Source organism: Sinocyclocheilus anshuiensis, unplaced genomic scaffold (assembly GCF_001515605.1).
Source record: "Sinocyclocheilus anshuiensis isolate Anshui unplaced genomic scaffold, SAMN03320099.WGS_v1.1 scaffold1625, whole genome shotgun sequence".
NCBI classification, from domain to species: Eukaryota; Metazoa; Chordata; class Actinopteri; order Cypriniformes; family Cyprinidae; genus Sinocyclocheilus; species Sinocyclocheilus anshuiensis.
Genome location: NW_015539802.1, coordinates 358,587 through 382,797, shown reverse-complemented (window position 1 = coordinate 382,797; position 24,211 = coordinate 358,587). Strand labels below are relative to the sequence as shown.

Here is a 24,211-nt window from a genome sequence, read left to right as displayed (position 1 = left end):
TACAAGACATACAGTTTATTCCTCCATCCTTGTCAGATGGACCATTCTCTCCCCATAGGCATTTAAGTGGTTAAACAAAAATGTTTACTCATTGATTCAAAACATAAGAAGAACAATGGAACAGGGAATGGGAAGTAGGTTTCGAGTCCTGTAGGGTAAGACTTCAGATTTACATCACAGATCTTTGGTTTCACAACAGACAAGCTCTCAACAACACTCTGCAGACAATGACCTCAACAGGCTACATGATATGTTGCAAAAGATCCCGGTTTGATGAAAGTACCGATTACCTGACATTCAGGAAACGAAATCCTGCAGACAGTTATTGCTTGTTCGTTACAGAACCGCAGAATGTCACAGTATGTACATTGCGCTTCAAAGAATGCTTAATAATCCTTGGTCAAAATCGCTACAATGTAAAACAAACATGCAGTTTGACATGTAGCATAAACTATTTTGGCTGATTCAACAGCTGACAAAAAGAAACATTTAAATATGTAGTCAATATAGACCAGGGAAATAAAAATGAATTCTATATCCAGTGTTCGAACACCAGCAGAGCTTTACATATGCAGAAGTGTGCGTAACAGGCAAGAAAAAGAATTCTTCATTAGAGGTAATTCTACAGGGTATTTTAGATAATTACTTAATATAAAAACACTATCCTTCATAAATGAAACACCCCGTTCAAGTAAAAAGTGCTTATTGTCTACATTTCTAAAAAGTAAGAGGATTATTACCTTGATTTGAGCCCCAACAGACACAAGGCCGCATTAACACTAATGAAGCGTTCTGATCAAGACTCAAGGCAGCAGTCAGGATCTAAACACAAATCACTTCAGGATGAAAGAAAATCTTCAAATACAAGCTTAAAACTGCAATAATAATGCATTAAGAAGCCCTCTCTTAAATGGAAAGATGCACAGAAAACTAAGATGATCAATAAATACGATGTGTTTGTTGTTGGGAAGCTTCTCAGGAGGAGATTGTACCATGATCCAACAAAACAAAAAAACAACACCCCAGCATCCAGTTAAGGGTGATCTGACAGACTGCAGAATTCTTGTAGGCTTTGATATACTATACATATCCACGCTGTAAAAAATAAAGTTATTTGTATGATATTGGTGATGAAATCAGAATGCACATATGCCAACAACTCTACATGCGTTACATATACTCAAGAAAATCAACTGATTATGAGATGTGATATTGCTTTCATAATCCTTCTGGCTGTATCAGTCAAATCCTACAATATTGAAGCGTCTCAGTATAGTAATCAGGGCACGGTTATTCAGATGTTAGGATTAAACCCTAACACTTGGATTGAAGTGAAAGCAGGATGGCTGGTTTCTCCTCCATGACGCGAACTAGCAGGTTATCAATATAGTCCTCTAACTCCAGGATCCTGGCATCTTTTTTGGAGAGTTCGGCCTGTTGCTTTACCACCAGAGTGACCAGTTCCTCCTGTGTGAGCTGAGTGTACGGACCACTATCTACATTCTGGATAATATGCAGTGAAATGAAGGAAGAGAGAAAAAAAAGTTGTCAACTCGTGTACAGTACCAATGAAAAGCCTGGATACACTTGATGGGATGCTTTTCATGATCTTTGGATGAACTATGGATGAGCCGATATTACAATTCTGTACCATTTTGTCTACATAAGTGGAAAATAAAACACTAAAAGTAAACTAAAATACATTTTTAAATGCTAAGCAGGCATCACAATATTATAGTATACAGTATGTTGATTGTAATATGAATGAATATCCATTTTTCAGCATTAATAGATTATTACCATATTTAAAAAAATGAAAAGGTCTTGGAAAAAGTCTTAGATGATGGTAAATCTAATCTAAATTTAAAAATAGGGGGAAATAAGCATGCATGATTGGAGTAGACATAAATGTGACACGGGTCATTTTGACCCATACAATGTATTTTTGGCTATTGCTACAAATATACCCAAGCGACTTAAGACTGGTTTTGTGGTCCTGGGTCACAAATTGTGCCTACAAATGATTATGTACAAAACGTTTTATTCCCATATTTTAAAATGTGTTACTTCATAGATTTACTTTTCGAACAACTTCAATTCTTCAATGTGCAAAAAACTGAGTAGGAAATAAGTAAAAATTGACTGTACCTTTGACATCTCAGCCATTTCCTTGATGGTGATAGTCTTCGGGTCTTTCCCCACAGCGATAACACTGGAAGACTGGCTCTCGGTGCTCATGGGTTTCACTGGGTGAGGCCTGAGAAAGGAGAGAGACGGACATATTACTGCAATGAACATAAAACTTGACTGCTGGCAACAGCATGTTCCTTAATCCAAGAGGAGGATGAACTGTACACTTTTAACAATAAAACAAACCATTAGAAAAATGCTCAAATCAAGTGAACAAGGGCCCTTGAAGATAGTATTCGATTAAGGAGACATGGGTATGTTTGGAAAGGCATACCTTATTATTCAACTCATACTAGGAATTCAGTACTGTGTATGCAAATTTCTGGATCTACATTTGGAAAAAGGTGCAGTATACAACCAGAGCAAAATGCATAGGATACTACATTCCACAATACAACGTGTTTGACTAGGAGAGAGGATGACTGCCAAAACGTGAAGGCATTTTAAAGTGAAAAATGTCAAACCGTTGTATCTACCGTTGTATTTATGTTACCTCTATTTTAGTCATGACTAGACACCTCTTGCTGACGTAAACATGTGATGTAGTGATAAAATGCATGCATCATGTGACAAATGTAGCATATTATGAAGCGTATTTTAAATTGTTTTTAAAATGTTGCATATTTTATATTCTCTCTAATATGCAGTAAGCAGTTCTTGGCATGTGTTAGTAAACCATTCCATACTCACCCAATGTGCAATTCCCAACAAAACCAAAAGATCAATAACAGTACAGCAGAGAAATAACATGTAAAACCCAAACACAAGCACATTTGTGGCAAATCAATCAAAAATCATGTATAATGCAAATATCCCACAAAACAACATGATCTACAGACAAACTCAAACTCATTCCCACCACTCATGCCTTGAACATGGAACTAGTCTTGTATACATCAAATTTATTTAAACCTTAATGTGTATGTCATTAAATATCACATCTACAGCCTCTCATATGGACCCAGTTTCAGAAAATTGTGAAGACAATCTAATATGGCCAACAATAACAAAACCCCTGTATTATTTGAGATATTGCCTTTGTTCCATTTACACGAGTCCTTCAAGACCATGGCATTTTGAACAACCAAGACCAGCAATCAGTAGCAAAACCCCAAGCCCACAATCCCAACCCTTAAGATCCCATGAAGGAGTAACCAACCATTTAGCAACCAATCGAACAAATGCTGAAGAAAACATACCCTTTATTCTAGTAAGACCAGAGATTGATTCAGGTAGTTTCAGGGTAAACAGCAGTTGTTGATTTGAAAGCCGATGGGTTTAGCACAACAGGGACGACAGACTGTTAGAGGAGTTGTTAGTAGGGGTCGGGAGAACTTTTCTCACCTTCTTGAATTAGAAACTGCACTTCCACTACCACTCTGCAGAGCAACTGGCTGAGCCTCTGATGGCGAGACCCAAGTGCGAAGAGCCATCTTGCCCCCTATAGGGGATTCAGATGTTACTACGGTGGGATCAGTTCTGCTTGGTGGAGCAACACTGGTTACAGTCAGCACAACATCTTCGGCATCTTGTGAAGACTGAGAAACTGATCTAGTCAGACTTATATTCTCTGTACCAGCTTTTCCAGTAGTTGTGTATTGGCGAGATGAATTTTTCTTTCTAAGCGAAAAATTTCTTTGAAATGAGGCTCTGGCTTGTTCAGTGAAGCTGGGTGATTGTTTTCCACTCTCTGATTTCGGTGATTTGCTTTTCTCTGAAAGGTTTGTGAATGGATCATTTGTACCTTTGTTTGCAGGCGTGTTATCTTTCTTATCAAAGCTTGATGTCTGATCTTCAAGATTTTCCATTTGCTTTGGGCCCCTAGTGAACAGGTCATCTTCATTGGTGGTCTGCTCTGGTAAAGCCCATGGATCTTTAGATAGCAGGTTATCATTTGGGAATGGATCGAGAGCAATCATTCCCCTCCCCTCAGGTTCAATAGCCGGTTTCCCCAAATGCAGTTCTTCTGGACTTTCAGCAGCTTTGAGGAGGTCTACGTCAACAAACCCATCTGTGGAAATGCTTACATTCTGGCCCTTGTGTGGTTTCTCAGTTTTGTTGTTTTCTGATGTCATGGGTTGATTGGTTACCTGCTTGTCTGGTTGAACTTGTCTGACTGGGTCCTTGACTAATGACTGTTGTCTGGGTATGACTGAAGGCATCTCTTTAGCCACATCATCAGTCTTTGAATTTATACTTTGTATGGATCTAGCAGCTGCTGTAGGCTTCTCTTTTGACAGGGAGAGTTGATGGGTAATGGCATCCGGAGTCGGAGACTTCCTTTCCATCTCCTGAGGTACATGTCTACTATGGACAGCGGGAGGTGGATTGTTTTCCAAGTTCTTGGAAGCAGAGTTTCTAGGCTTATTGACAGTGGCATATAAAGACTCTTTGATATGACCATGTTGGACATTAGTCTCGACCGATGGTTCTGGTGTCGCAGGAGCTTTGGGTGGAAGGAGTGCCTCTTTGTGCCTTGCGGGGGCAGGGGGAGGTGCCTCATGATTTCTTTGGTGCTGATTAAGGTTCACAGAGGTTCTGTTCTTTAAGATCGCAGATTTATTTGGCATTGGCCTCTCAGGTCCATCTACATTAATTTCTTCAGAGAAATCCCAGTTTCTTTGGTTTACCTCTGCAACAAGATGGTCCCAACGTGTTTGACCCATCACCCCATGCCTCTTCTTAGGATAGAGGGTTTCATAGTCTGGGAGAGGAAGAACAGGCCTATCTTTTTGGGTATGCGCTTGTCCCCCATTATCAGGATGGCTTTCAGTCTTAGACGAGCCCCCAAGATTACCAGGGGGTAGAGGAGCCTTTCGCTTCTTGTCAGATTTGGGAGCTGAGAGGTTTTCCATGCTGGACTCACTTAACTCACTGAAAGTTCTCGGAGGTTTAGCAGGTGCCAGAGAAGAATGAAGATCAGAAAACATACCAAAAGACTCAAACGGATCAGTAGAGAGGGATGGGGGATACAGTTGTTCCGAGAGACGAGAACGAAAATACTAAAAGCTAATGGAGGTTTGAATGTGCAACACTTTCAGTAATGACCTCGGTGTGGAAAATGTAGCAATTTTTGTGCACTTACTCTCTTGACCTGTAAGTGTGCGAAATTTATTTCAGATCTTCTGTTATTAACTATCTGCTGAAACAATTTTCACAAGGGGGCTTTGTCTAAATAAAGGAGTTCCCCTTTAAGAGCAGTGGAGCAAACAGAGGTGAGAGGAGTCGAGTTTCAGCCTGGGTTTTCCTCAGCTCTCAGGTGGCAAGATGCTAACTGCATTACAGAGCAGCCTGATTTATCATTTAGCATGTGGCCTCAGCATGAATTATGCTGAATATAATACAGCTAACAAACCTCTACATCTTTAGTTCTTTAGCGTCATCCTGAATAAGAATGCTAAAAATTACAATGCTTAAAAGAAAAGCAACAAACTTGGATTTCAAGGATAGCTCATTGCTCAGACATTTCCCTGGGGAAGCATTAGAGCTGGTTGAAATAGCCAATATATACATAACTGAAGGAAAGTCTCATCAAAAGTAGCATAAAAGACAAAACATTCAAGTGTTTTGCTTAAAAACAATTCCTCGATAAAATTCTCTTAAATAAGAGAGTGCTTCACATATATACACATAGACATATTATATACATGCTCCTCTGTTTGAACCAAACAGTCATGTTACCCAAGTAGATTCATATACACTATCATTCAAAAGTTTGGTGTCAGTATTATAGTTTTTAGAGTAGTTGAATTTTCAGCATCATTACTCCAGTTTTCAGTGTCACATGATCCTTCAGAAATCATTCTAATATGCTGATTAGCTGCTCAAGAAACATTTCTTACTGAAAACAGTTGCTTGTATTTTTTTCTATCAAGAATTCTTTGATAAATAGAAAGTTCAAAAGAACAGTATTAATTTGAAATAGAAATCTTCTGTAACATTATACATGTCTTTACTGTCACTTTTAAACAATTTAATGTATCCCTGCTGAATAAAAGTATTAATTTATTTAAATAAATATAAATGACCCCAAACTTTTGAACAGTAGTGTATAATGCAAGAATTCTAATAATTAAGGTGTTTTTTTCCCCCATTTTCTTGAATACAAGGTAATATATAGGGTAACCGTACCTATTAAGCTCACGTACCCATTAAGCACACTTCCATATTTGAATAAAAAAAATAAAAATAATAATAATGTATTATCATACTTGATGTCTTAACCAACTGATGTGTTTGTTACTACATACCTCCTGTAATTTCAAGTCAATCAGACCATTGCACACTGAGATATGTGTCTCCATGCGTTCACACTGTCTGGTGGCCATTTTGAAAGCTGTCTGAAAACTTTAACCAAAAGAGGAGCCCTTTAAATGTGCATTTTTTTTAGATGTTTAAGCCTTTATTTTGGGTAAGTTTCACTACTTACTATAAAATTAAGAGATTAATGTTTAGACTTTTGCATATTATAAACTGGAACTTGGATGTGGGAAATAATTACAGTTAGATCCAAAAGATAGTATTAGCAACATAGCACAGATGCTACAGAACACAGTTAGCTGACTAGATGTATAAGATTGTGTGCTACGCTAATATATTACTTCACATGCATTACTGGCTTGTACTTTTAAATCCATAATATTATAAATTGACAGTTTATTGTGGGTCTGTGGTTTTATACAGCTGTAATTTTTAAAGATTTCATATTATTTTAAGGTGAGCTTTAAGGGTGCACTACTATGAAAATAACAGCTTCAGTGTGACATCAATAAAAAAAAAGTATAATTTCATAGATATTGTCAATAATAGTTGTTCATATTAAAATATGTATGAACTTTATACATGACCTAGATTATTTATTTGGCAAAATATTGTCATTTTAATAAATATTACATAAAATATATTAAAAATGGTTTCTGCTCCAATTAAGCTCAGTGTGCTCTCTAAGCTCTTCCACATTGAACGTCTATGTTAATACTTCATAAACTGATTTGAAATATTAACTGATGGTTGTCACTTTAAGTTTATCTTTATAAAATGGTTAATAACTTATTTTAACAGCTTTAAGATAACTAGACGTAACTATAGTTTATGCCCAAAGATGAAAGAGGCATGTTGTCCGTACAAAGAAGGAACCATCAGAAACCTGTGGAAAAAAGCAACTAAAGGCTGGAATAAACTACACGACTTTTAAAATTTGAACAGATTTTTAAAACACCAGTGTATGATGTGATCCTCAGTCGTTTAACTTGTAAATAGTCACAAAGGACACCTGGGCATCACACACTAAACGACTGAGGATCACACAATCCCAGACTTTAAATTCCTTCCAATCACAACAAACTCATCCAGAAATTTGTGCATTGTTGCTAGGAGACACGTGAAATGAAATAAAAACAATATGTGATCTAAAATCGGCTGAAAATATTAAACATGTTTGATATCCTCTGACTGGGTGGAATCAAAGTCTGAAGCTAAAAAATCTGTCTGTGACCATCATACACTACGCGATTTTCTATGAAATCAGTCAACTCAAATCTGCAGACTGACTCTGACCTTTGGCATCTAGTGTCAACTTCTCCAGACTGTAAATCAGTGGGAAATCAGGGCAAAAATCATGTAGTGTATTCCAGCCTTAAGAGACCATAGATAAGTTGACATCAATTTAATAAGAGGCTTCATGATCAGGCTAGTTTCTGTGTTCATCCCCATTAATTAAATGTTTTATTGGTTTGTTTTGTTATTTGATTTTTGAATGTGTTACTTAGCTGAACGTGGACAAGTCTAGATGTTGCAGTATGCTTTAATGACACTTCACTATGAATATATAACTGATCAAATTGAGTGCCTTGTTGCTTGATTTTAGTGTTCTGGGTTCCCCCCCCCACCCACCACTGGTATCGGTATCGGGCCCGATACTGGTCTCCTGTATGAGACCAGTATCGGCAAGTACCAAAAATAAAAGTATCGGTATCGGGTGAGTACTGGAAAAAGTGGTATCGGTGCATTCCTAATAAGAACTCAATATATCGTCAGGAGCAATAGGTATTAATTTTGCCTAATTGCCTAATATGCTTTTTTGAAAGTGACGGCAGCCACTGACTTGCATTTTATAAATCCACAGTTATAAGGACCACAGTTTCAGCTAAAAATCTTCTTTACTGTTCTACTGAAGAACAAACTCACCTACATCTTGAATGGCCTGAGGGTGAGTAAATTTTCATTTTGGGATGAATTATCCCTTTAATGTTGCTTTGGATAAACAGCTCAGGTGTTCTGGTAGATAGCGTGGTTGTGGGTTTACCAAACAAAACCCGTGCAGGACTCTGGTTAAACTAGTCTACCACGCTCTACAGGAAATGTATTGGTCGATCAAATGTGGATTAAAATCATCACAACATTGCTAGCAAAAATCTGTGCTAATAATATAGTAAATATGCAATAAATCTTCCAGCCCTAAATAGAACTGGAATGCAATCTTGGACGGAGGAAGTTATTTAAGCACATGAGCACTCACCTTGGCTTGACCGCGGACACTTTTGCTGTGCGGCTGGGGAAAGCACTGGCGGGTGGCGTTGGGGTGAGGGTGGTCCTGACGCCCCTCCGTGGGTCCGTGGGCCTCTCTTCTGGGATAGAGGATGGAGTATCTGGGGTGAGGGGAATGTCTTCAAACGGGTTTGTAGAGGACGGCACATCTAGACGTTTGGGTTCATGCATAGCTTCCTCTCTCTTGTCTTCCTTCTTCTTTCCAATGCCAAAGAGAGAAGAGAGCCGTTCGGTTACTCTGGTCTCCTCCTGGTGCCGCTGATCCTCGGCTCGCTGCGTCTCCTCCTCGCGCCGCTTCCTCTGCAGCTCTTCCTCTTCCTTGCGCTTCCTCTCCTGCTCTTCAAGCCTGCTTTTCCTCTCTTCGTCTTGTTTTCTCTCCCGTTCTTGCTGCTTCCTTTGCTCTTGCTCTTCCTGTCGATCCAGCATCACTTGCAGGCTTCTTCCTTCGGGTTTCTTACCCTTCTCCTCCACCTCTACATGACTCCTGTCCTCTAGAGGGCGCTGTGGGACAAGAGAAGCTTTGTCTTGCACTTCAGGCTTGTATGAGGGGATACTCAGGCCTTTAAGTGAGTCGATGGAGATGTCGGACGTATTTCGTTGGTGGTATTTACGAACATCCTCTACTGAACCCTTTCCTGAGCTGTTCAGACTGAGTGTGGAGCCAAAATTAGCTTTAGGTTCTTGCTCCTCTGCATAAACGTGGCTGCCGTTTATACAGAGGTTATTCTGCTCCTGGATGTTTTGTTTAGAGCGGCTCAGAAGAGAAAAGGGGCCAAGAGACACTTTGCTATCTGAGCTCTCAGTGCGCTTGTGTCCCAGTATTTTAAACTTCTTTTTCACTGCAAGAGAAGAGGACAATATTTATTAAAACTGCAATGTAGATGAGGTCCAACATTTATGTGAACACTGTCAGAAACTTAAGCCACATTTATAAATGTTTAACTGTTTTATAAACAACAACAAAAATGATTTTCAGTGACTTCTTGTTTGTTGACTTTTTGATGTGTCAAGGTGAATATTAACTGCAGCTTTAGTTACTTCTTATACTTTTTATACATGAAAATCAAGCAAAAATTGTATTAAAACTTGTCAAAGCAGACCCTTTAGAGCTTAATCCAATAACTAGTACTACTAATCAAAAACCTGTACAAACATTAAAAATGCACTTAAAAATTATATATATATATATATTTGAGCAATGTAACCAATCACAGACATATCTGTTGATTTCTTGAAGGCAATGGCCAATCAGAAACGTTTTGTCAGAATTCACTCACTGCTGAAAACGCAGCAGTTTTAAAGTGCAGTTTTGCACGCTCGTGAATCATCTCATGACTAAGTGCAGACGCGATATAAATAAGAGATTCATTGTGCAGTTTAGAGAGCTTCATTGATTATAACGGAACTTTGTAAGATCGTGATGAACGAAGATGAGTGACGCTTTTTAGTGATAAAGGGAGTGCGTTTTGCGCACTTTCTAGGGTATATTTTGTATGAAACTTTCGTTTTTCGGACACATAGGTTACGCCCTGCAAAGTTTCGGGAATGACATCCACATATTTATGCGGGATTCACTCTCGAAATAGCAATGATTGGCAATGGACGGAACATAAAATATGTTGATTTAATTCCGGAACCGGTCCTGGCCAAACCTCCACAGACAGCGCACATCCCGAGCGAGATCTAATTCACGGGCCAAAAGCGTGTGTAAACTTTATTGAGATCGGGACATATCAACCAGTAATTTCATTTCATTTCCATTAACGGACGGTAGAATGTTCAGCAATGAATGGTATGCGATTTATGACAGAATATAGTCCCACAACTGATAGCTTATTTTTTTCCTAATTAACAATGAGGTTCCTCTCGGTAACAACGATTCAAAACGGAAACATTTCAAGTGACACGGGAAAAAGACACGCAAAACTTCAGTGAACATCACAAAAGCAGCGTGCACATATCTGGTTAAAAATGAAAGGCCATGAACTGATAAACGGGAAGCATCACCATTTAAATCAGCAGGAAGAGCCAAAGCTAATCCACAGTTTACTAAACGGTGGCAACCTCTTTAAAATATTCTTGACTGTGTTGGATTGACTGCTTTGATGCGTTGCAATACACTGACTCCACTGTGATGTGACCCCCCCTCTCTCTCTCTCTCTCTCTCTCGCGCTCTCTCTCTCTCTCTCACTCTCTCTCGCTCTCTCACTCTCTCACTCTCTCACTCTCTCTCACGCTTTCTCTCTCGCTCGCGCTTTCTCTCTCTCTCGTGCTCTCTCTCGCTCTCTCTCTCGTGCTCTCTCGCGCTCTCTCTCTCTCTCGCGCGCTCTCTCACTCACACACACACACACACCATGCGCAAAACTCCGCATTTGAACAGTCAATAGCAAATACTTAAACTAGTAACAAAACAGTAGCTGATTCAGAAGCACCAGATTGTCATAGCAAAGTCAGAATTACCTTCTCTCCTAGGTTCACGAAACGGTCGTCCATAAAATGCATTGCTGTTCTGTTGTAAGTAATCTTAAAGATTCCTAAATGCATCTGCTTTTGGAAGGCCAAATAAAGTGCTTTTGCTTTCGCACTGAAACACACAGCGTCTCCCTGACATGGCTGCATCAACACTAACTGCGGTTACTGAAACCACGCCTTCTTTTTTTGCGTGAACATTTGGGCAGCATTATGCTAACATTTCCACATAGTGAGGTAGATATGTGGGGGCGTGTTAGAACGAGCCGTTTTAGAGGGGTGTGGAAGAGTCTTAACTTTGATAAAGAATATCTCTTTGGTTTTGAGACTTTAGTCTTTGCAACTTCAGGGATCTTATCTATGCACAATCAGCTTGTAACACTCCAAAGAGAAAGGAAAACTTGAAATCGCATCATATGACCCCTTTAAAAAAAAAGGCGAGGCTCATATCTTTAGCGAAGCAGCGCAGAGAGAGGGGGGCCCTGGCGATTTCAACCGACTGCCTGAGGTCAGCATAAAAAGACGGCCTGCACGTCGTCACGAAAGCTTATCAATTGCACGTGTTTTAAGCCTTGCCAATTTAAACATTCAAAACAGTTTAAAGCATTCAAACACAAGACGCGGAAAAACTCAACTGAGAGTTCGGTGCGCACACGGAGAGCCGCACAAACACCAAACCGAGCGCTTCTTCGCTTCCTCCCGGGCCTGAACGAACAAATACACCTCGTCGTCAGTTTAAACATACAAGCACAAAAAGACATGAAAAGCTTAATTCAGCACCTGCGCGCTGTTTTGTGCGTACAGTGTGCATGCAGAGAGCCACGTCGTCCACAGCCCTCAAACACCGAATTGAGTGTTGTCTCTTCTTGCTCTTGAAACGACAAATACATGCAAAATTGTCACAATACCTGTCTTTGCGAGTATCCTCAAAAAAATGGTCGGTTATGTCTTAAGTGAAAGTAAACAGTTGAGAAAGAAATGGAATGTGTATCATTATATTGGATGTATTATCTCTTAAAGTGACCGTGCCTTATTTTACAGCTGCTGTCAGCGTCCTTAATGTTAATCCAAGAAATTAAATAGGAGAAAATCACTCACTGCTCTTTAATGAATTACTTTGTAGTTTTAACAAGAATTCATCTATATTTAATTTATACAGTGAAGACACTGCAATGCTATTTACATTTGATTATTCAGTTTCTGTACCTGGACACCTACAAACTTGAAAAAACTTAAACATTGTTTAATTTGTATATTTGTGCTATTTACACAATTTCAAACAGGGCCCACTGGTACAACCTGCACCGGAGCCCCGCAAACCCCAGCTATCGGTCTGCTTCAAGTCGAACACACAGCTGCTGCTGCCACCTTATGACAATAGATTTACACTTCAAATTAGAGAGTCTGTCATGGATGACAGTAAATCATTGGAAAATCATGGAAAATGCCCTTCATTTTGTTTGCACTCATAAATGCTGCTGCCTGCCAGCTGCAATCACCAATAAAACATTGCTCCGTGTTTTTTTTTTAAATATATATCGTCATAAATATCGTTATCGCAAATATTCTTGAAATATCGTGATATAATTTTGAGGCTATATCGCCCACCCCTAATAAATTATATATATATATATGTGTGTGTGTGTGTGTGTGTGTGTGTGTGTGTGTATTCAATCTTTCTTTCTTTCTTTCTTTCAATCTTATCATGGTTTCCAACAAAATATGAAGCAGCCATTCAGCATATTAGAATGATTTCTGAAGGATCATGTGACGCTGAATACTGGAGTAACGATGCTGAAAATTCAGCTTTGCATCAACGGAATAAATAACATTTGAAAGTATAATAAACTAGAAAACATTAGTTTTAAATTGTAATAATATTTCAGAATATTACTGTTTTTATTGTATTTTTTTATTAAATAAATGTAGCCTTGGTGAAAAAACGAGACCTCTTTCAAAAATATTTTTTTAAATCGTAATTATTCAAAATTTTGTAGTGTATATTTGTACTACAACAAGATGACGTGTCGTGGGAAGTCGTGGCCTAATGGTGACCATACTTGGCCACATGTCACGTCACTTTCACTGTCACTTTCACTTTAATGACCTATGACCTTACCATCAGGAGAGTCCACATTAAGGCCGGATGATCTGCTGCTGCTGAGTGAACTGTTCTTCTCAGGCAGGGTGCCCAGTGTTGACATCGACTGGGACACATTCCTTTGGAGGTTTGTCTTTGGTCCAAACAAGGATTTGAGTTTCGATTTCTTCTTAGGATTGTCTGAACCGCCCTCTCCTTCCCCTTCACTGTCTGTTCCCACTGAAGAAGGCACGATCGCAGAGGCAGAATCTGACAGGCCTTCCTTCTTCTTACCACGAATTTTATCCTTGAGTTTGCCAATGCCAGAGCGAGGTTTGTCTGCCATGGAGAGGTCAAACATGCTGGCTGTCAGGTTATTCCGCATGAACTGAATGTCCAAAAGAACTTCCCCTCGGTCCTTCTCCTGTTTCCCGTTCTTATCCACCAGCTTATACCAGCTGCAAAGAGAATCAAACCTTCTCATTAGATTGCATGACAGCTGTACTCTGTTTTTGTTAAGGATTATCATTTATTTTAGGATTATCACTTATTTAATGCTTATTTAATTAAATTTAGCCTATTCAAAGCCTTACTTTCAACACACATGAAAATGATTTTAATATTAATTTATGCTAAACTGTTTTTTTGTTTTATTGAAATAAAGCTGAAATAAAATGAAATATAAATATTAGATGAATATTTTAAACTTTAAAAACTTTATCTTAAATTAAATAAAAAATAAAACAATGTTGCTTTGGCAACCAACTAAATAAAGCTAAATAGGAATATAAAAAACTAATAAAGACGAAACACATAACACACTTACTATAACATACACTAAAATGAAAATAAATACTGAAAATATAAAACGGCTGATTTAAAATATTAATAAATACATTATAAAAAAATAACAATATAACAGTACAGTATAAAAATAATACTAAAATACTAAACTGCATCAATGTCACAAATGTAATTTGTGATTTAAATGTCTTTTTGGGAACATTTCACATATGCCTTGTTGAAAACTTTCTTTTGTCTTTTATTTAAAAAAAAAAAAAGTGCATATATTTTTTAAAAGACAAAAATTATTTTTGTGAAGAATAAAAAAGAAATGTAGAATAAGCTGTAATCCTTGGCTGGTTGTAGATTATTGTATGGCTACTTACCAAACAAGTAAATAGACAGATGTGAAATAGTTTTATTTTATTTTTTAATTATTGTGTATTATCTGAGAACATAAAAAACAATGCTGCAATTGACCATTTAGAGATAAATGTTCCTAGAGCAGTGGTTCTCAACCCGCGGCACACGGGCCGCATGCGGCCCACCGTGCTGAACACAATTAAAAAAAATTACTTTCAGTTTTACAATTCATTTTAGTTTTTACATTAATTTAAAAATGTACTAAATAAATATAAGCTATAGCCTAATGTTTTAATGTAAAATAATTTTGTTTTTCATACATTATTTTCAGACATGAGCAGTACTCACACAGCCTAATTAACGTTACGCATTTAAAGTAACGACCAAGTGGCCAGCGGCAGACAGTGAGCATATGCTTGATCAATTTAGCCTTCTCAAATCATCACGACTTGACTAAAATAAAATCTATAGATATAAAACAGTTCAAGCATATAACAATGTTTAAATGTTAAACCTAGATAAATGTGCGCTGTATCCAATAGTTTGCACAGAGAGTGGAAGCTGAAGCGCGCTTCTATAATATTATAAATCAGGTTGGTTTGTATTGCTGACGTAATATGTAAATGATATGCGTGCGGCCCGCGAGACTTGCACTTGGACCATAGTGCGGCCCGGTGGAAAAAAAGGTTGAGAACCACTGTCCTAGAGAGTCGTGTAATACACGATTCTCATAGCTACGTAACTTTACAGTTGAACCACTAATGTCACACGGACTACTTTGTCCATCATCTTGGTACTTTTCTGGACCTTGAACGTGGTAGTTACCTTGCTGTCTATGGGAGGGTCAGAGAGCCCTCAGATTTCATCTAAAATATCATAAATTGTGTTCCGAAGATGAACGAAGGTCTTACGGGTTTCAAACAACACGAGAGTGAGTAATTAAAGACAGAATTTTCATTTTTGGGTGAACTAACCCTTTAGTCGTGCAGCCTAGCATTCAAAACTAAATTACTGTATGAATAGAAAGGCTGGAATTTCACTTGGGAATTGAACCCTGTACCAGTAAATGATACAAAACAGAGAAGCCTGCCTACTGATGAAATAAAGGAAAACATCTTTGTTTAGCTTTTGCTTGTCCCCTCTTGTTCAGCAGAGCGGTAGGTGGGAGAGTTCTGGAGTTCAGTGTGTAATCATGAACATGCCATTATCCACCCACACTGTTGTCATAATAGACTCCTGAACACAGGGATCATGGGTAGTCTACAGTCACACTGACACCAAATAGCGGCTCCCACAGACCAATCCGATTAAACGTGAAATCAGAGGAAGCGGCTGCAGCAGAATTCCAAGCATTTCTGTTTGGACCCCCACAGATGAAACTTTTGGACAGACTGCTACAATTTTAATGAAAAACTCATGAAAGCATTTTTCCCCTTTGGTTGCGCATTATATGCAATAATTTTCCAGCCAAAGTGTGTTTATAAATTCATGGAGTTATATTAAAGCCGCATAATTTCCAGCCTGTTGCAATGTTTTCTTTTTGTAAAGAATTTATGTCAATGCTATCTTTGTAAAGAAAAAGAAATGTGAAGGCAAAAAATGTAAATATAATATAATATAATTTGTATGTATGTAACAATTTCTGAGTAAAATCAAAAAACCTGTTTCAAAGGTTTTTATTATTAATTTTTCTTTTTTTCTTATCAATGCACCATCTAATTTGGCCAAAAAAACTAAACAAAAAAAAAGGCTCAGGAAACCTTTGTAGGTGTTTTGAGTTGATTAGCTGATTGGCATGTCACCATATTCTAATTTGTTGAGATAGTGAATTGGTGGGTTTTTGTTAAATGTGAGCCAAAATCATCACAATTAAAAGAACCAAAGACTTAAACTACTTCAGTTTGTGTGCATTGAATTTATTTAATACACGAGTTTCACAATTTGAGTTGAATTACTGAAATAAATGAACTTTTCCACGACATTCTAATTTATTGAGATGCACCTGTATTATTTAACCTAATGAATCAGTGAATGTCTTTTATGACAGTCAATCATGGTTTGCAGAAAATAACATTCAGTGTGACTTCTCTTACGGAACAGCGTTTATTTTGTTGCATTTCCAAATATAGTTCACTCAAAAATGAATGTTATAAATTAATAATTCTGGAACCCAGAATGTGGGTACAATTTTCAATCTTACAGTGCAGTTTTCTTAAAGAACAGCACTGACTGTAGTTAAAAAAAAAAAAAAACTCATTTAATAGGATGCTTGGAATCACATCAAAATGTGAGAGACTAGATAAGCCCTAGGCCAGGAAACACAGACTATCAGTCTGTTAGTGGACCTTACACTCAAACCACAGCAGGAAACTCAAATCTGCAGTTTCAGGGTGGAGAAAGACTAACGGGAAATCGTGCCTATCAGCAATCGAAGCTCAAGGGAATAGATAAGGAAAGTTCTTTCAAGATATCATATCTCAGGTCTCTTTACATTATCTTCTGCTCTGAAGTTTGTTCGGACCAAAGGGAATGTGAACAACAGACGCCTGACAAACTCAGAACATCTGATCTAAAACGGATATCTACAATTTGACCTATATCTTTTAATAGGTCACCCTGCAGTAAAAGCTATTTTATAGTCACATTCACATGCAGTAATATCTTTAATACATCATTCTCTCACAGCTCTCAGGCATCGATTCAAATGGTCATGCCTGAAAGTCCTCAGTTATCAGAGGCGACATTAAAAAAACTTGACGAATGGACTTCATCCTACGCATTCCTCTGAGCTACGCTAACACCACCACACATGCCAAACGCTTGAGGCTTTATCACTTGTTCACACAGCGAAAAACAAACTTAAACAAACAAGTGCTGCTCTTAATCCGACTTCAGCTGCAATCATTAACTGTCTGAGAAGGGAACCATCAGGAACAGCCTGCTATTTCTCAGAGATAAACACTGGTCACATTTACACAAAAATACAGGAAGTAGATCTACCAAATCATTTCATCTACACTGTAAAAAATGATATGATGAAAAAGCCATGACAGCTTATGTGTTTAAGTTACTTTAACTCATAAAAATAATTTAAGCAATTTCAACTTTTTTTTATAAGTTATACTAGATTCAACTTTATTTTTTAAGTCAGTTTAATGTTACTGAAATTCAAAGAGCCCAATTTAGTTCAGTGAACTTAACATTTTATGTTGTAGCTTTTTGGCACTAACCGGTCAAATCTCTGAACATGGATTCATGCGCAGGAGTCAAATTTGTACATGAATTTAATATCAGAGTCCTTTCCAAGAAAAAAAATATATTCTGCAAATCTAGACATTAGACTCGTGTTTGAAACATGAGACATCGCAGTGCAACATCAAACAAGGAGACACGGGCAGACTATACAGCGAACTAACTAAACCGCGGAGGAATTTCAGACGAACAACTCATGAACTTGAGGAAGCTGTCCGTTGGGCTGCGCGCGAAGAAGCATATTCAACGTGGATGAGGTGAGTGAATGCTTTTGTGTAACATCGTTTTTGGGAGATTATCGTTCATTTGAGCAGAATAGAGCGGAATTAGTTATGCTCTGTCATTGTTTTTCGAACTGTGTTTACCTTTCAAGTTTTGCATTTCTGATACGGTGGCCGCTGTTCTGTGCTGCATTAGCCTGTAGATTGTAATGTAACGTTTGGGATTTGACACAAATGTGTTTCTCCACCTGCAATTTGAGCGGTTATAGGTGTATTTTACCGTTAATTTAATATGATTTAAGAGACCACGATTCAAACTATTGTTAACCTTGTTCATTTGCGACTACTTTTTTAGAAAGACGTTTTTTGTCAGCCGAACAACCGACATGTTAAACTTTACACTCAGTTAGACGCACTGTAGTTTTTTATCTGGATCTAAAATAAAGTTTACATTATCATAACTAGAAAATTCATGTTAAAAATTTTGAACTTAAGTTGAAACAGCAAATGTTGTAAAGTCAAATGAACTTCAATAAAACAATTCAGCACTAGGCAATTAAATTAGTGAGTTGAAACGACTTGTACTTTTAAGTTGATTTAACTTAACATTTTAAGGCAGCCACAAAACTTACGTTTTTAAGTTGAAAGGGGTGAACATTTTTTACAGTGTAGGTTCAGATTATGAAGATGAAATATGTTTGGTTTGAGTGATCATTTCATCCACACGGATGAGCCTTCATCTACTTTTATTTACTTGTCATACCTTGCACGACTATCAGCAAGGTTACTAGGGGTCAGAATTCAGTTTCAATACAAATGTATACATTCGCTTAAGTATTGACACAGATTTCACCATTTAATTTGATTGATTCATAAGCTTGATTCAATTCATTTCCGATATTGATTCATTTGGATATAGTACGTCAATTTTTCTTAAGGAAAGAAAATCTCAACTAAAAGCTGTAAGCTACATGAAACCATACATTACTATTAAATATTAAAATTAACAACAAATGTAATTGCTATTTATATTTAGGTATAATAATCAACGTAATCAAACTGTTGTATACAAACATTTAAATTGTACATAACATGCATGTTTGTACTCCACTTTGTTATTAAAATATAAACATTTAACTAGAGAATTTAAATAGTTAGAAAAACATATTCCAACAACACAGGTTAGGTATAAATATAATTAGGGCTGCACGATAAATCGCATGCAATATTTAATGCGCATCTTGTCAGAAAGCCGGTTCTGTAATCAGCGGTAAATCTCCAGCACGTGCGTGCTTTCACATTGCGCGGGAGTCAGAATTGTGAGAAATATACTTGGAATTGTGAGAGAAAAAAATCTAACTCAAAAGCTCAGAGGAGAGATTCCTCTAAATAATAAAAGAAAACGAATAAAATGTATAATAAAATTAATAAAAATGTAATCAGTTTAGACTTAATGCTGGTTTAAATGTAAATTATTTTTATTTAATTCATTTAAATTTGAATGAAACTTGCCTAACCTGGGTGTGAATTGAGCACATAGGGGTTAACAGGAACCATGAGTTCTCACCGATATCTTTTATTTGTATCAGGTACACAGAACCATGTTTACAGAGAAACACTAAACCACGGACCCAGCCACTGTGAGGCTGCAAAACAAACTGGTGCAGCAAGTTTCATCTGCTCTTTTATTTATGGGATAACAAATGATTTAATAAAGGGATTTAGAGGTCATATGACATGGGAAAAGTCGGCCTAGATAAAGGCATAGCAAAATAATTAGGAAACTGATCCACAGAGGTAAAGAAATTAACCACACCTTAGTCCACACGGACCTGGACTATAACACAAAAAAATATGGGTTCAGGAGCTGATATCGGAGAGTCGAAAACTGGAGGTGCAAAAACGTGACATCCTTAGGAAAAGGATAAAAATGCCATATTAATTTCAGATGAGAACCGTTTAAAAATTAGTATAATTAATATAGTATTTCTATTAATACCACAATTAATAATTATTTTTGTCCTGTATTAAACTCTTTTACTAGAGACAGTGATTAGCTGGCCCGCACCTCAGTGTCAAAGCTGCCATATCAACATTACCCTGAAGTAGGACAGTAACACGACACCAGCAAGCTCCAAGAAAAAGAGGAGGCAACATTCAATCCCATGAGAGGGAGGAAGAATGACAAAACAGGGAGATACCTTGTCTTTTATGTGCAAAATATTACAAACTGCTTACAGTGCACAATATTATAATGAAGCCAGTACCAACATCTCAGACTGTCAGTATCATCTTATACTAGGGCACTTTTTTTAAAGGGAAGTTCACACAAAAATGCTAATTTACTTAAAATGTACTCACTCCCAGACCATCCAAAATGCAGATAAGTTTGTTTCTTCATATAGAAAGAGATTTGGAGACAATTAGCTTTACATCATCTCACATTTGCTCACCAATGGATCCTCTGCAGTGAATGGGTGCCGTCAAAATGAGAGTCCAAACAGCTGATAAAAACATCACAATAATCATCACTATTTTTTACTTGTTTGTAATAATTTTGTTTTTTTTACTTCAAACCGTTAAAAATAAGCCTTTTCTCCAGTGAAAAGTCTTCTTGCCTGAATCAGGAGAGAAATCAGCGCAAATCAAGTGCTGTTACAAACGAATATGTCGGTGGATTTTGACGTGAGAGGACAACAGGGGATGGACTTTTAGCGGATCTGTCAGCGGATGCCTAATACATCTGCTCATAGACTGATCCGCTGATAGACGCGGCTCTCAAACGCTCCCGTGTGCTTCTGTGTGAGCTGCGCTCGGTAAACAGAGTGAAGCGATGATCATTGTAGCCAATCACAGACATAGCCTATCTGTTGAGCACGTGAACACAGCGGCCAATCAATGGTGTTTAAGAATCCGGGAAATTCTAGCAGGAAATGCTGGTATCGTATCATCTCATTTTTAAGATTTCGGTACCGAAGTCGGTACTTTTTGACAACCCTAGGAGGAAGAAATATCATGGATTATTGACTCAAATTTTGACCAGAAGTGACCGTTTAAAGTCAAACAAGACATTAATTGATTACTTGTGGATTATTGAGATGTTTTTATCAGCTGTTTGGACTCTCATTCTGACGAAACCCATTCACTGCAGAGGATCCATTGGTGAGCAAGTGATGTAATGCTAAATTTCTTCAAATCTGTTCCAAAGGAAAAACAAACTCATCTACATATTGGATGGCCTGAAGGGGAGGACATTTTCAGCAAATTTACATTTTTGGCTGAACTTTAAGCCTCTCCAGCACAATTCAAAATCCACATACTTACTGGCATGGTAGATATGGATCGTCATGAAAATAAAACAGCAAATATACATTATGTTTAATTCTTTGTATGCGTATTTGAGAAATTTAGTTTGGATCACACAGACAGACAGAAGCAGCAGGAAAAAAAAAGAACAAAACCTTCAGAACACACGACACAAGTGCTAACAGATTACTGATAGTCTGATCAGACCTGTGGGAGACATAATAAATGAAGTCATTCAGCGACACTTAAGCAAAGACCTGCATCAAAAAACACCTGCTTGAAATAATCACACATTAAGTGTTTGCATTAATCCTATTAAGTATTTACATTATCCCATTACGTCATAAGATGCTTTGCATTCCACTTTTACTTTCTTTGAGTGTATCCACGTAGGTTTAAAGTCATGTCATAACCATTAACATACCTCACAATTACGTGAGTCTCAGGCACAGAACACACCTGCTTTAAATGACAGCCATGTGAACTGGGGCAAACCCAAGGCAAATAGACAGGTCTTACACATCGCTTTCTCTCTCTGTTCTGAACCATAATAGGAAGTCAAACTAAAAGGCAAATAATAGGCTCTGTATTTGAATAAAGAGCAGCCTCATTTCCACTGAAGAGCAAACACTGAAACATTTTTTTCTTAAAAAAAAAGAATATATATCATAATATCTTATCATAATACGTTTATGCATTATTATATTGAACATTGGATTTTTCATACAGTTGTTACATAGTTCTATCATAATTTACTCACTCTTATACACTGCAAAGCTGTAAGCTTTAAAAAATAATATTGGAATAAAAAATAAAAAGGTAATTCTTTTCCTAACCACTCTGATTCTTTATATTCTCGCAATTGAGTTTATGGGCCCTATTTTAACGATCTAAGCACATGGTCTAAAGCGCATGGCGCAGGTGCACTTAGGGCGTGTCCAAATCCACTTTTGCTAGTTTAACGACGGGAAAAACGGTCAGCACGCCCGGTGCATGGTCTAAAAGGGTTATCCCTATTCTCTTAATGAGTAATGGGTGTGTTTTGGGCATAACGTGCAATAAACCAATGAGAGTCTCATCTCCCATTCCCTTTAAGAGCCAGTTGCGCTCCTGCCATGGCGGATTTGCTGTTTACACGGCGGAATTTGCAAGCGCAAAGACAGAACGCATCTCCAGAGAGGAAATGGAGCTGCTCGTGCGCGAGCAAATGGTAGCCTAATTCTGATACATGCAATGACTATCCATTATGACATGTAGGCATTTTTATGTTTATGTAGCCTAAACAATAATAATCTTTTACATTGCAATGCTTTAATTTTTAATATTTGGCATGTTTGTGTGCTTCTGCGCGTCCCTGTGTGTGTAATAAGCAGAGTGTACACGCGCTGTGGACCCGCCTATACTAACGCGCTCTTTAAATAACAAAAAAACTACTGCGCCATTGACTTTAGACCAGGTTTTTGTTGGTCAATGACGCAGTCTATTTCAGTTGCCTCAAAATAGCAACGCGCCAGCAATGCGCCTGAACACACCTCGTTTTCAGACCAGCACGCCCATGAGTGCACACATTTAAACAATGTGGCACAGGACGTGAAAATGACAACTGCGTCGGGCTGAAACTAGCAAAAAACACTTGCGTCGTGCCTGGCGCCGCATTGCGCCGGGTGTATGATAGGGCCCTATATCTCACAATTCTAATGTTATTTCACAATTTTTTTTTTTTAAGAATTGCAAGATATAAACTCAGAATTGTCAGATAAAAAGTTGTCGTTTTGATTTTTTTTATTCAGTAGTGGAAACAAGCTTCCACACAAAGCCATTTAAAAATAATTTTGAAGACCTTTTCTTTGCAAAAGGCCATAATATGCTTTTGGTTTTAATTTGATTGACTGTGCATCTCCAGTGTTTATAGCTATTTTAGATACTAAACTGCATAAACCAAATCTACCAAAGGAAAAGAACATGGTGTTCTCTCTCTCTCTCACCCACACACACACACATACACACACACATATTATTCTTATAGGTTATGCAAAGTAAACACTGTACATAATTACACACCATTAGCCAAACCTTGGGTGTCACTCATGCCTGTCAGTTAGCGACAAGTAAAGTTTTGTTATACTGGGCTGGGATGGGTGGAAAGGAATGTAAAAACATCATTATTTGTAATACAGTTAGACTGGTTGTGTGAGATTGTGCTGGACCGTTTTACTCTATTAGTCCCATTTACTCGCTTGGAATGATAATCTATGATTTGTCAGAAGAACACATCTGAGGAAAATATCATGAACTGACCCAAGAAAATTGAAAGGATCATCTGATGAAGTTAATAACCAGTTGCTCCTGATATTAATAATTGTTCTACAGCTGCTATAAGTAAAACTATAATGACTTAAAAGGGCTCATGGGACACATATTTTTATCTCAGTCTAATTATGATAGTATGAATGATCCTAGCTGAAGAAAAAAAAAAGTGAAGAAAAAAAGTAATTCTACATGAAGTTAAACTCACTCTCATCAATGCTGGCATTTTTAAAATCACATGACCATGATGGGTCTTGTAATTCAAGTAATAATAGTAAAAACAACAGCAATGATAATTAAAATAAAACAACATGTTATTTTATACTGAACTATTTGTGTTCTTGAGGGGGCTTTTTCAGATAACAGGCCATTCAGCAGGACCAAAACAGAAAACGGCAGTATGAGTAACTGTTAGTAGTTTTGAAGCCGATTAGTCATCTTTCAGATTGACTCGGTCTCCTGCTATCTGTAAATTACTGTATTCGTATATTTGGTTATAAACCGCCTCCACTGCGCCACCGAGTCGAGGTCAGTGTATCAGCAGCTTACAAGCTTGATGTTCATTCCTTTGTTCTCAGTGAGCGTTTCAGTGTTTGTCCCGCCCACTCTCTAGAGGCCGCTCTCTGATAGGATAATGCATATGTCAATAATACAAGGCTCACTTTTGATTGGCTTTATTTCCTGTGGAGGATGT

The 24,211-nt window shown here is 37.6% G+C and overlaps 1 protein-coding gene across 1 annotated transcript; it reads right to left on the bottom strand.

Moving 5' to 3' along the window:
- Positions 1 to 20,764, bottom strand: LOC107683894 (rab11 family-interacting protein 1-like). The gene is made up of 5 exons (XM_016479957.1): positions 20,646 to 20,764; positions 13,325 to 13,743; positions 8,708 to 9,575; positions 2,149 to 2,257; positions 1 to 1,503 (listed from the first exon to the last, which is right to left on the bottom strand). Exons 1-5 carry the CDS (start codon positions 20,762 to 20,764, stop codon positions 1,315 to 1,317), a joined length of 1,704 nt encoding a protein of 567 aa, XP_016335443.1. The 3' UTR covers positions 1 to 1,314.
- Positions 20,765 to 24,211: the final 3,447 nt, after the last annotated feature.

Bases quoted from the DNA above. Each gene is read 5' to 3' on its own strand.
- LOC107683894 (XM_016479957.1), bottom strand. From the start codon at position 20,764: ATGTCTGTGATTGGCTACAATGATCATCGCTTCACTCTGTTTACCGAG. The intron at 2,258-8,707 runs GTGAGTGCTCAT...CTCCTTTCTCAG, and splicing joins GTGTCCGCGGTCAAGCCAAG to GCCTCACCCAGTGAAACCCA. The intron at 1,504-2,148 runs GTACAGTCAATT...CATATTATCCAG, and splicing joins AAATGGCTGAGATGTCAAAG to AATGTAGATAGTGGTCCGTA.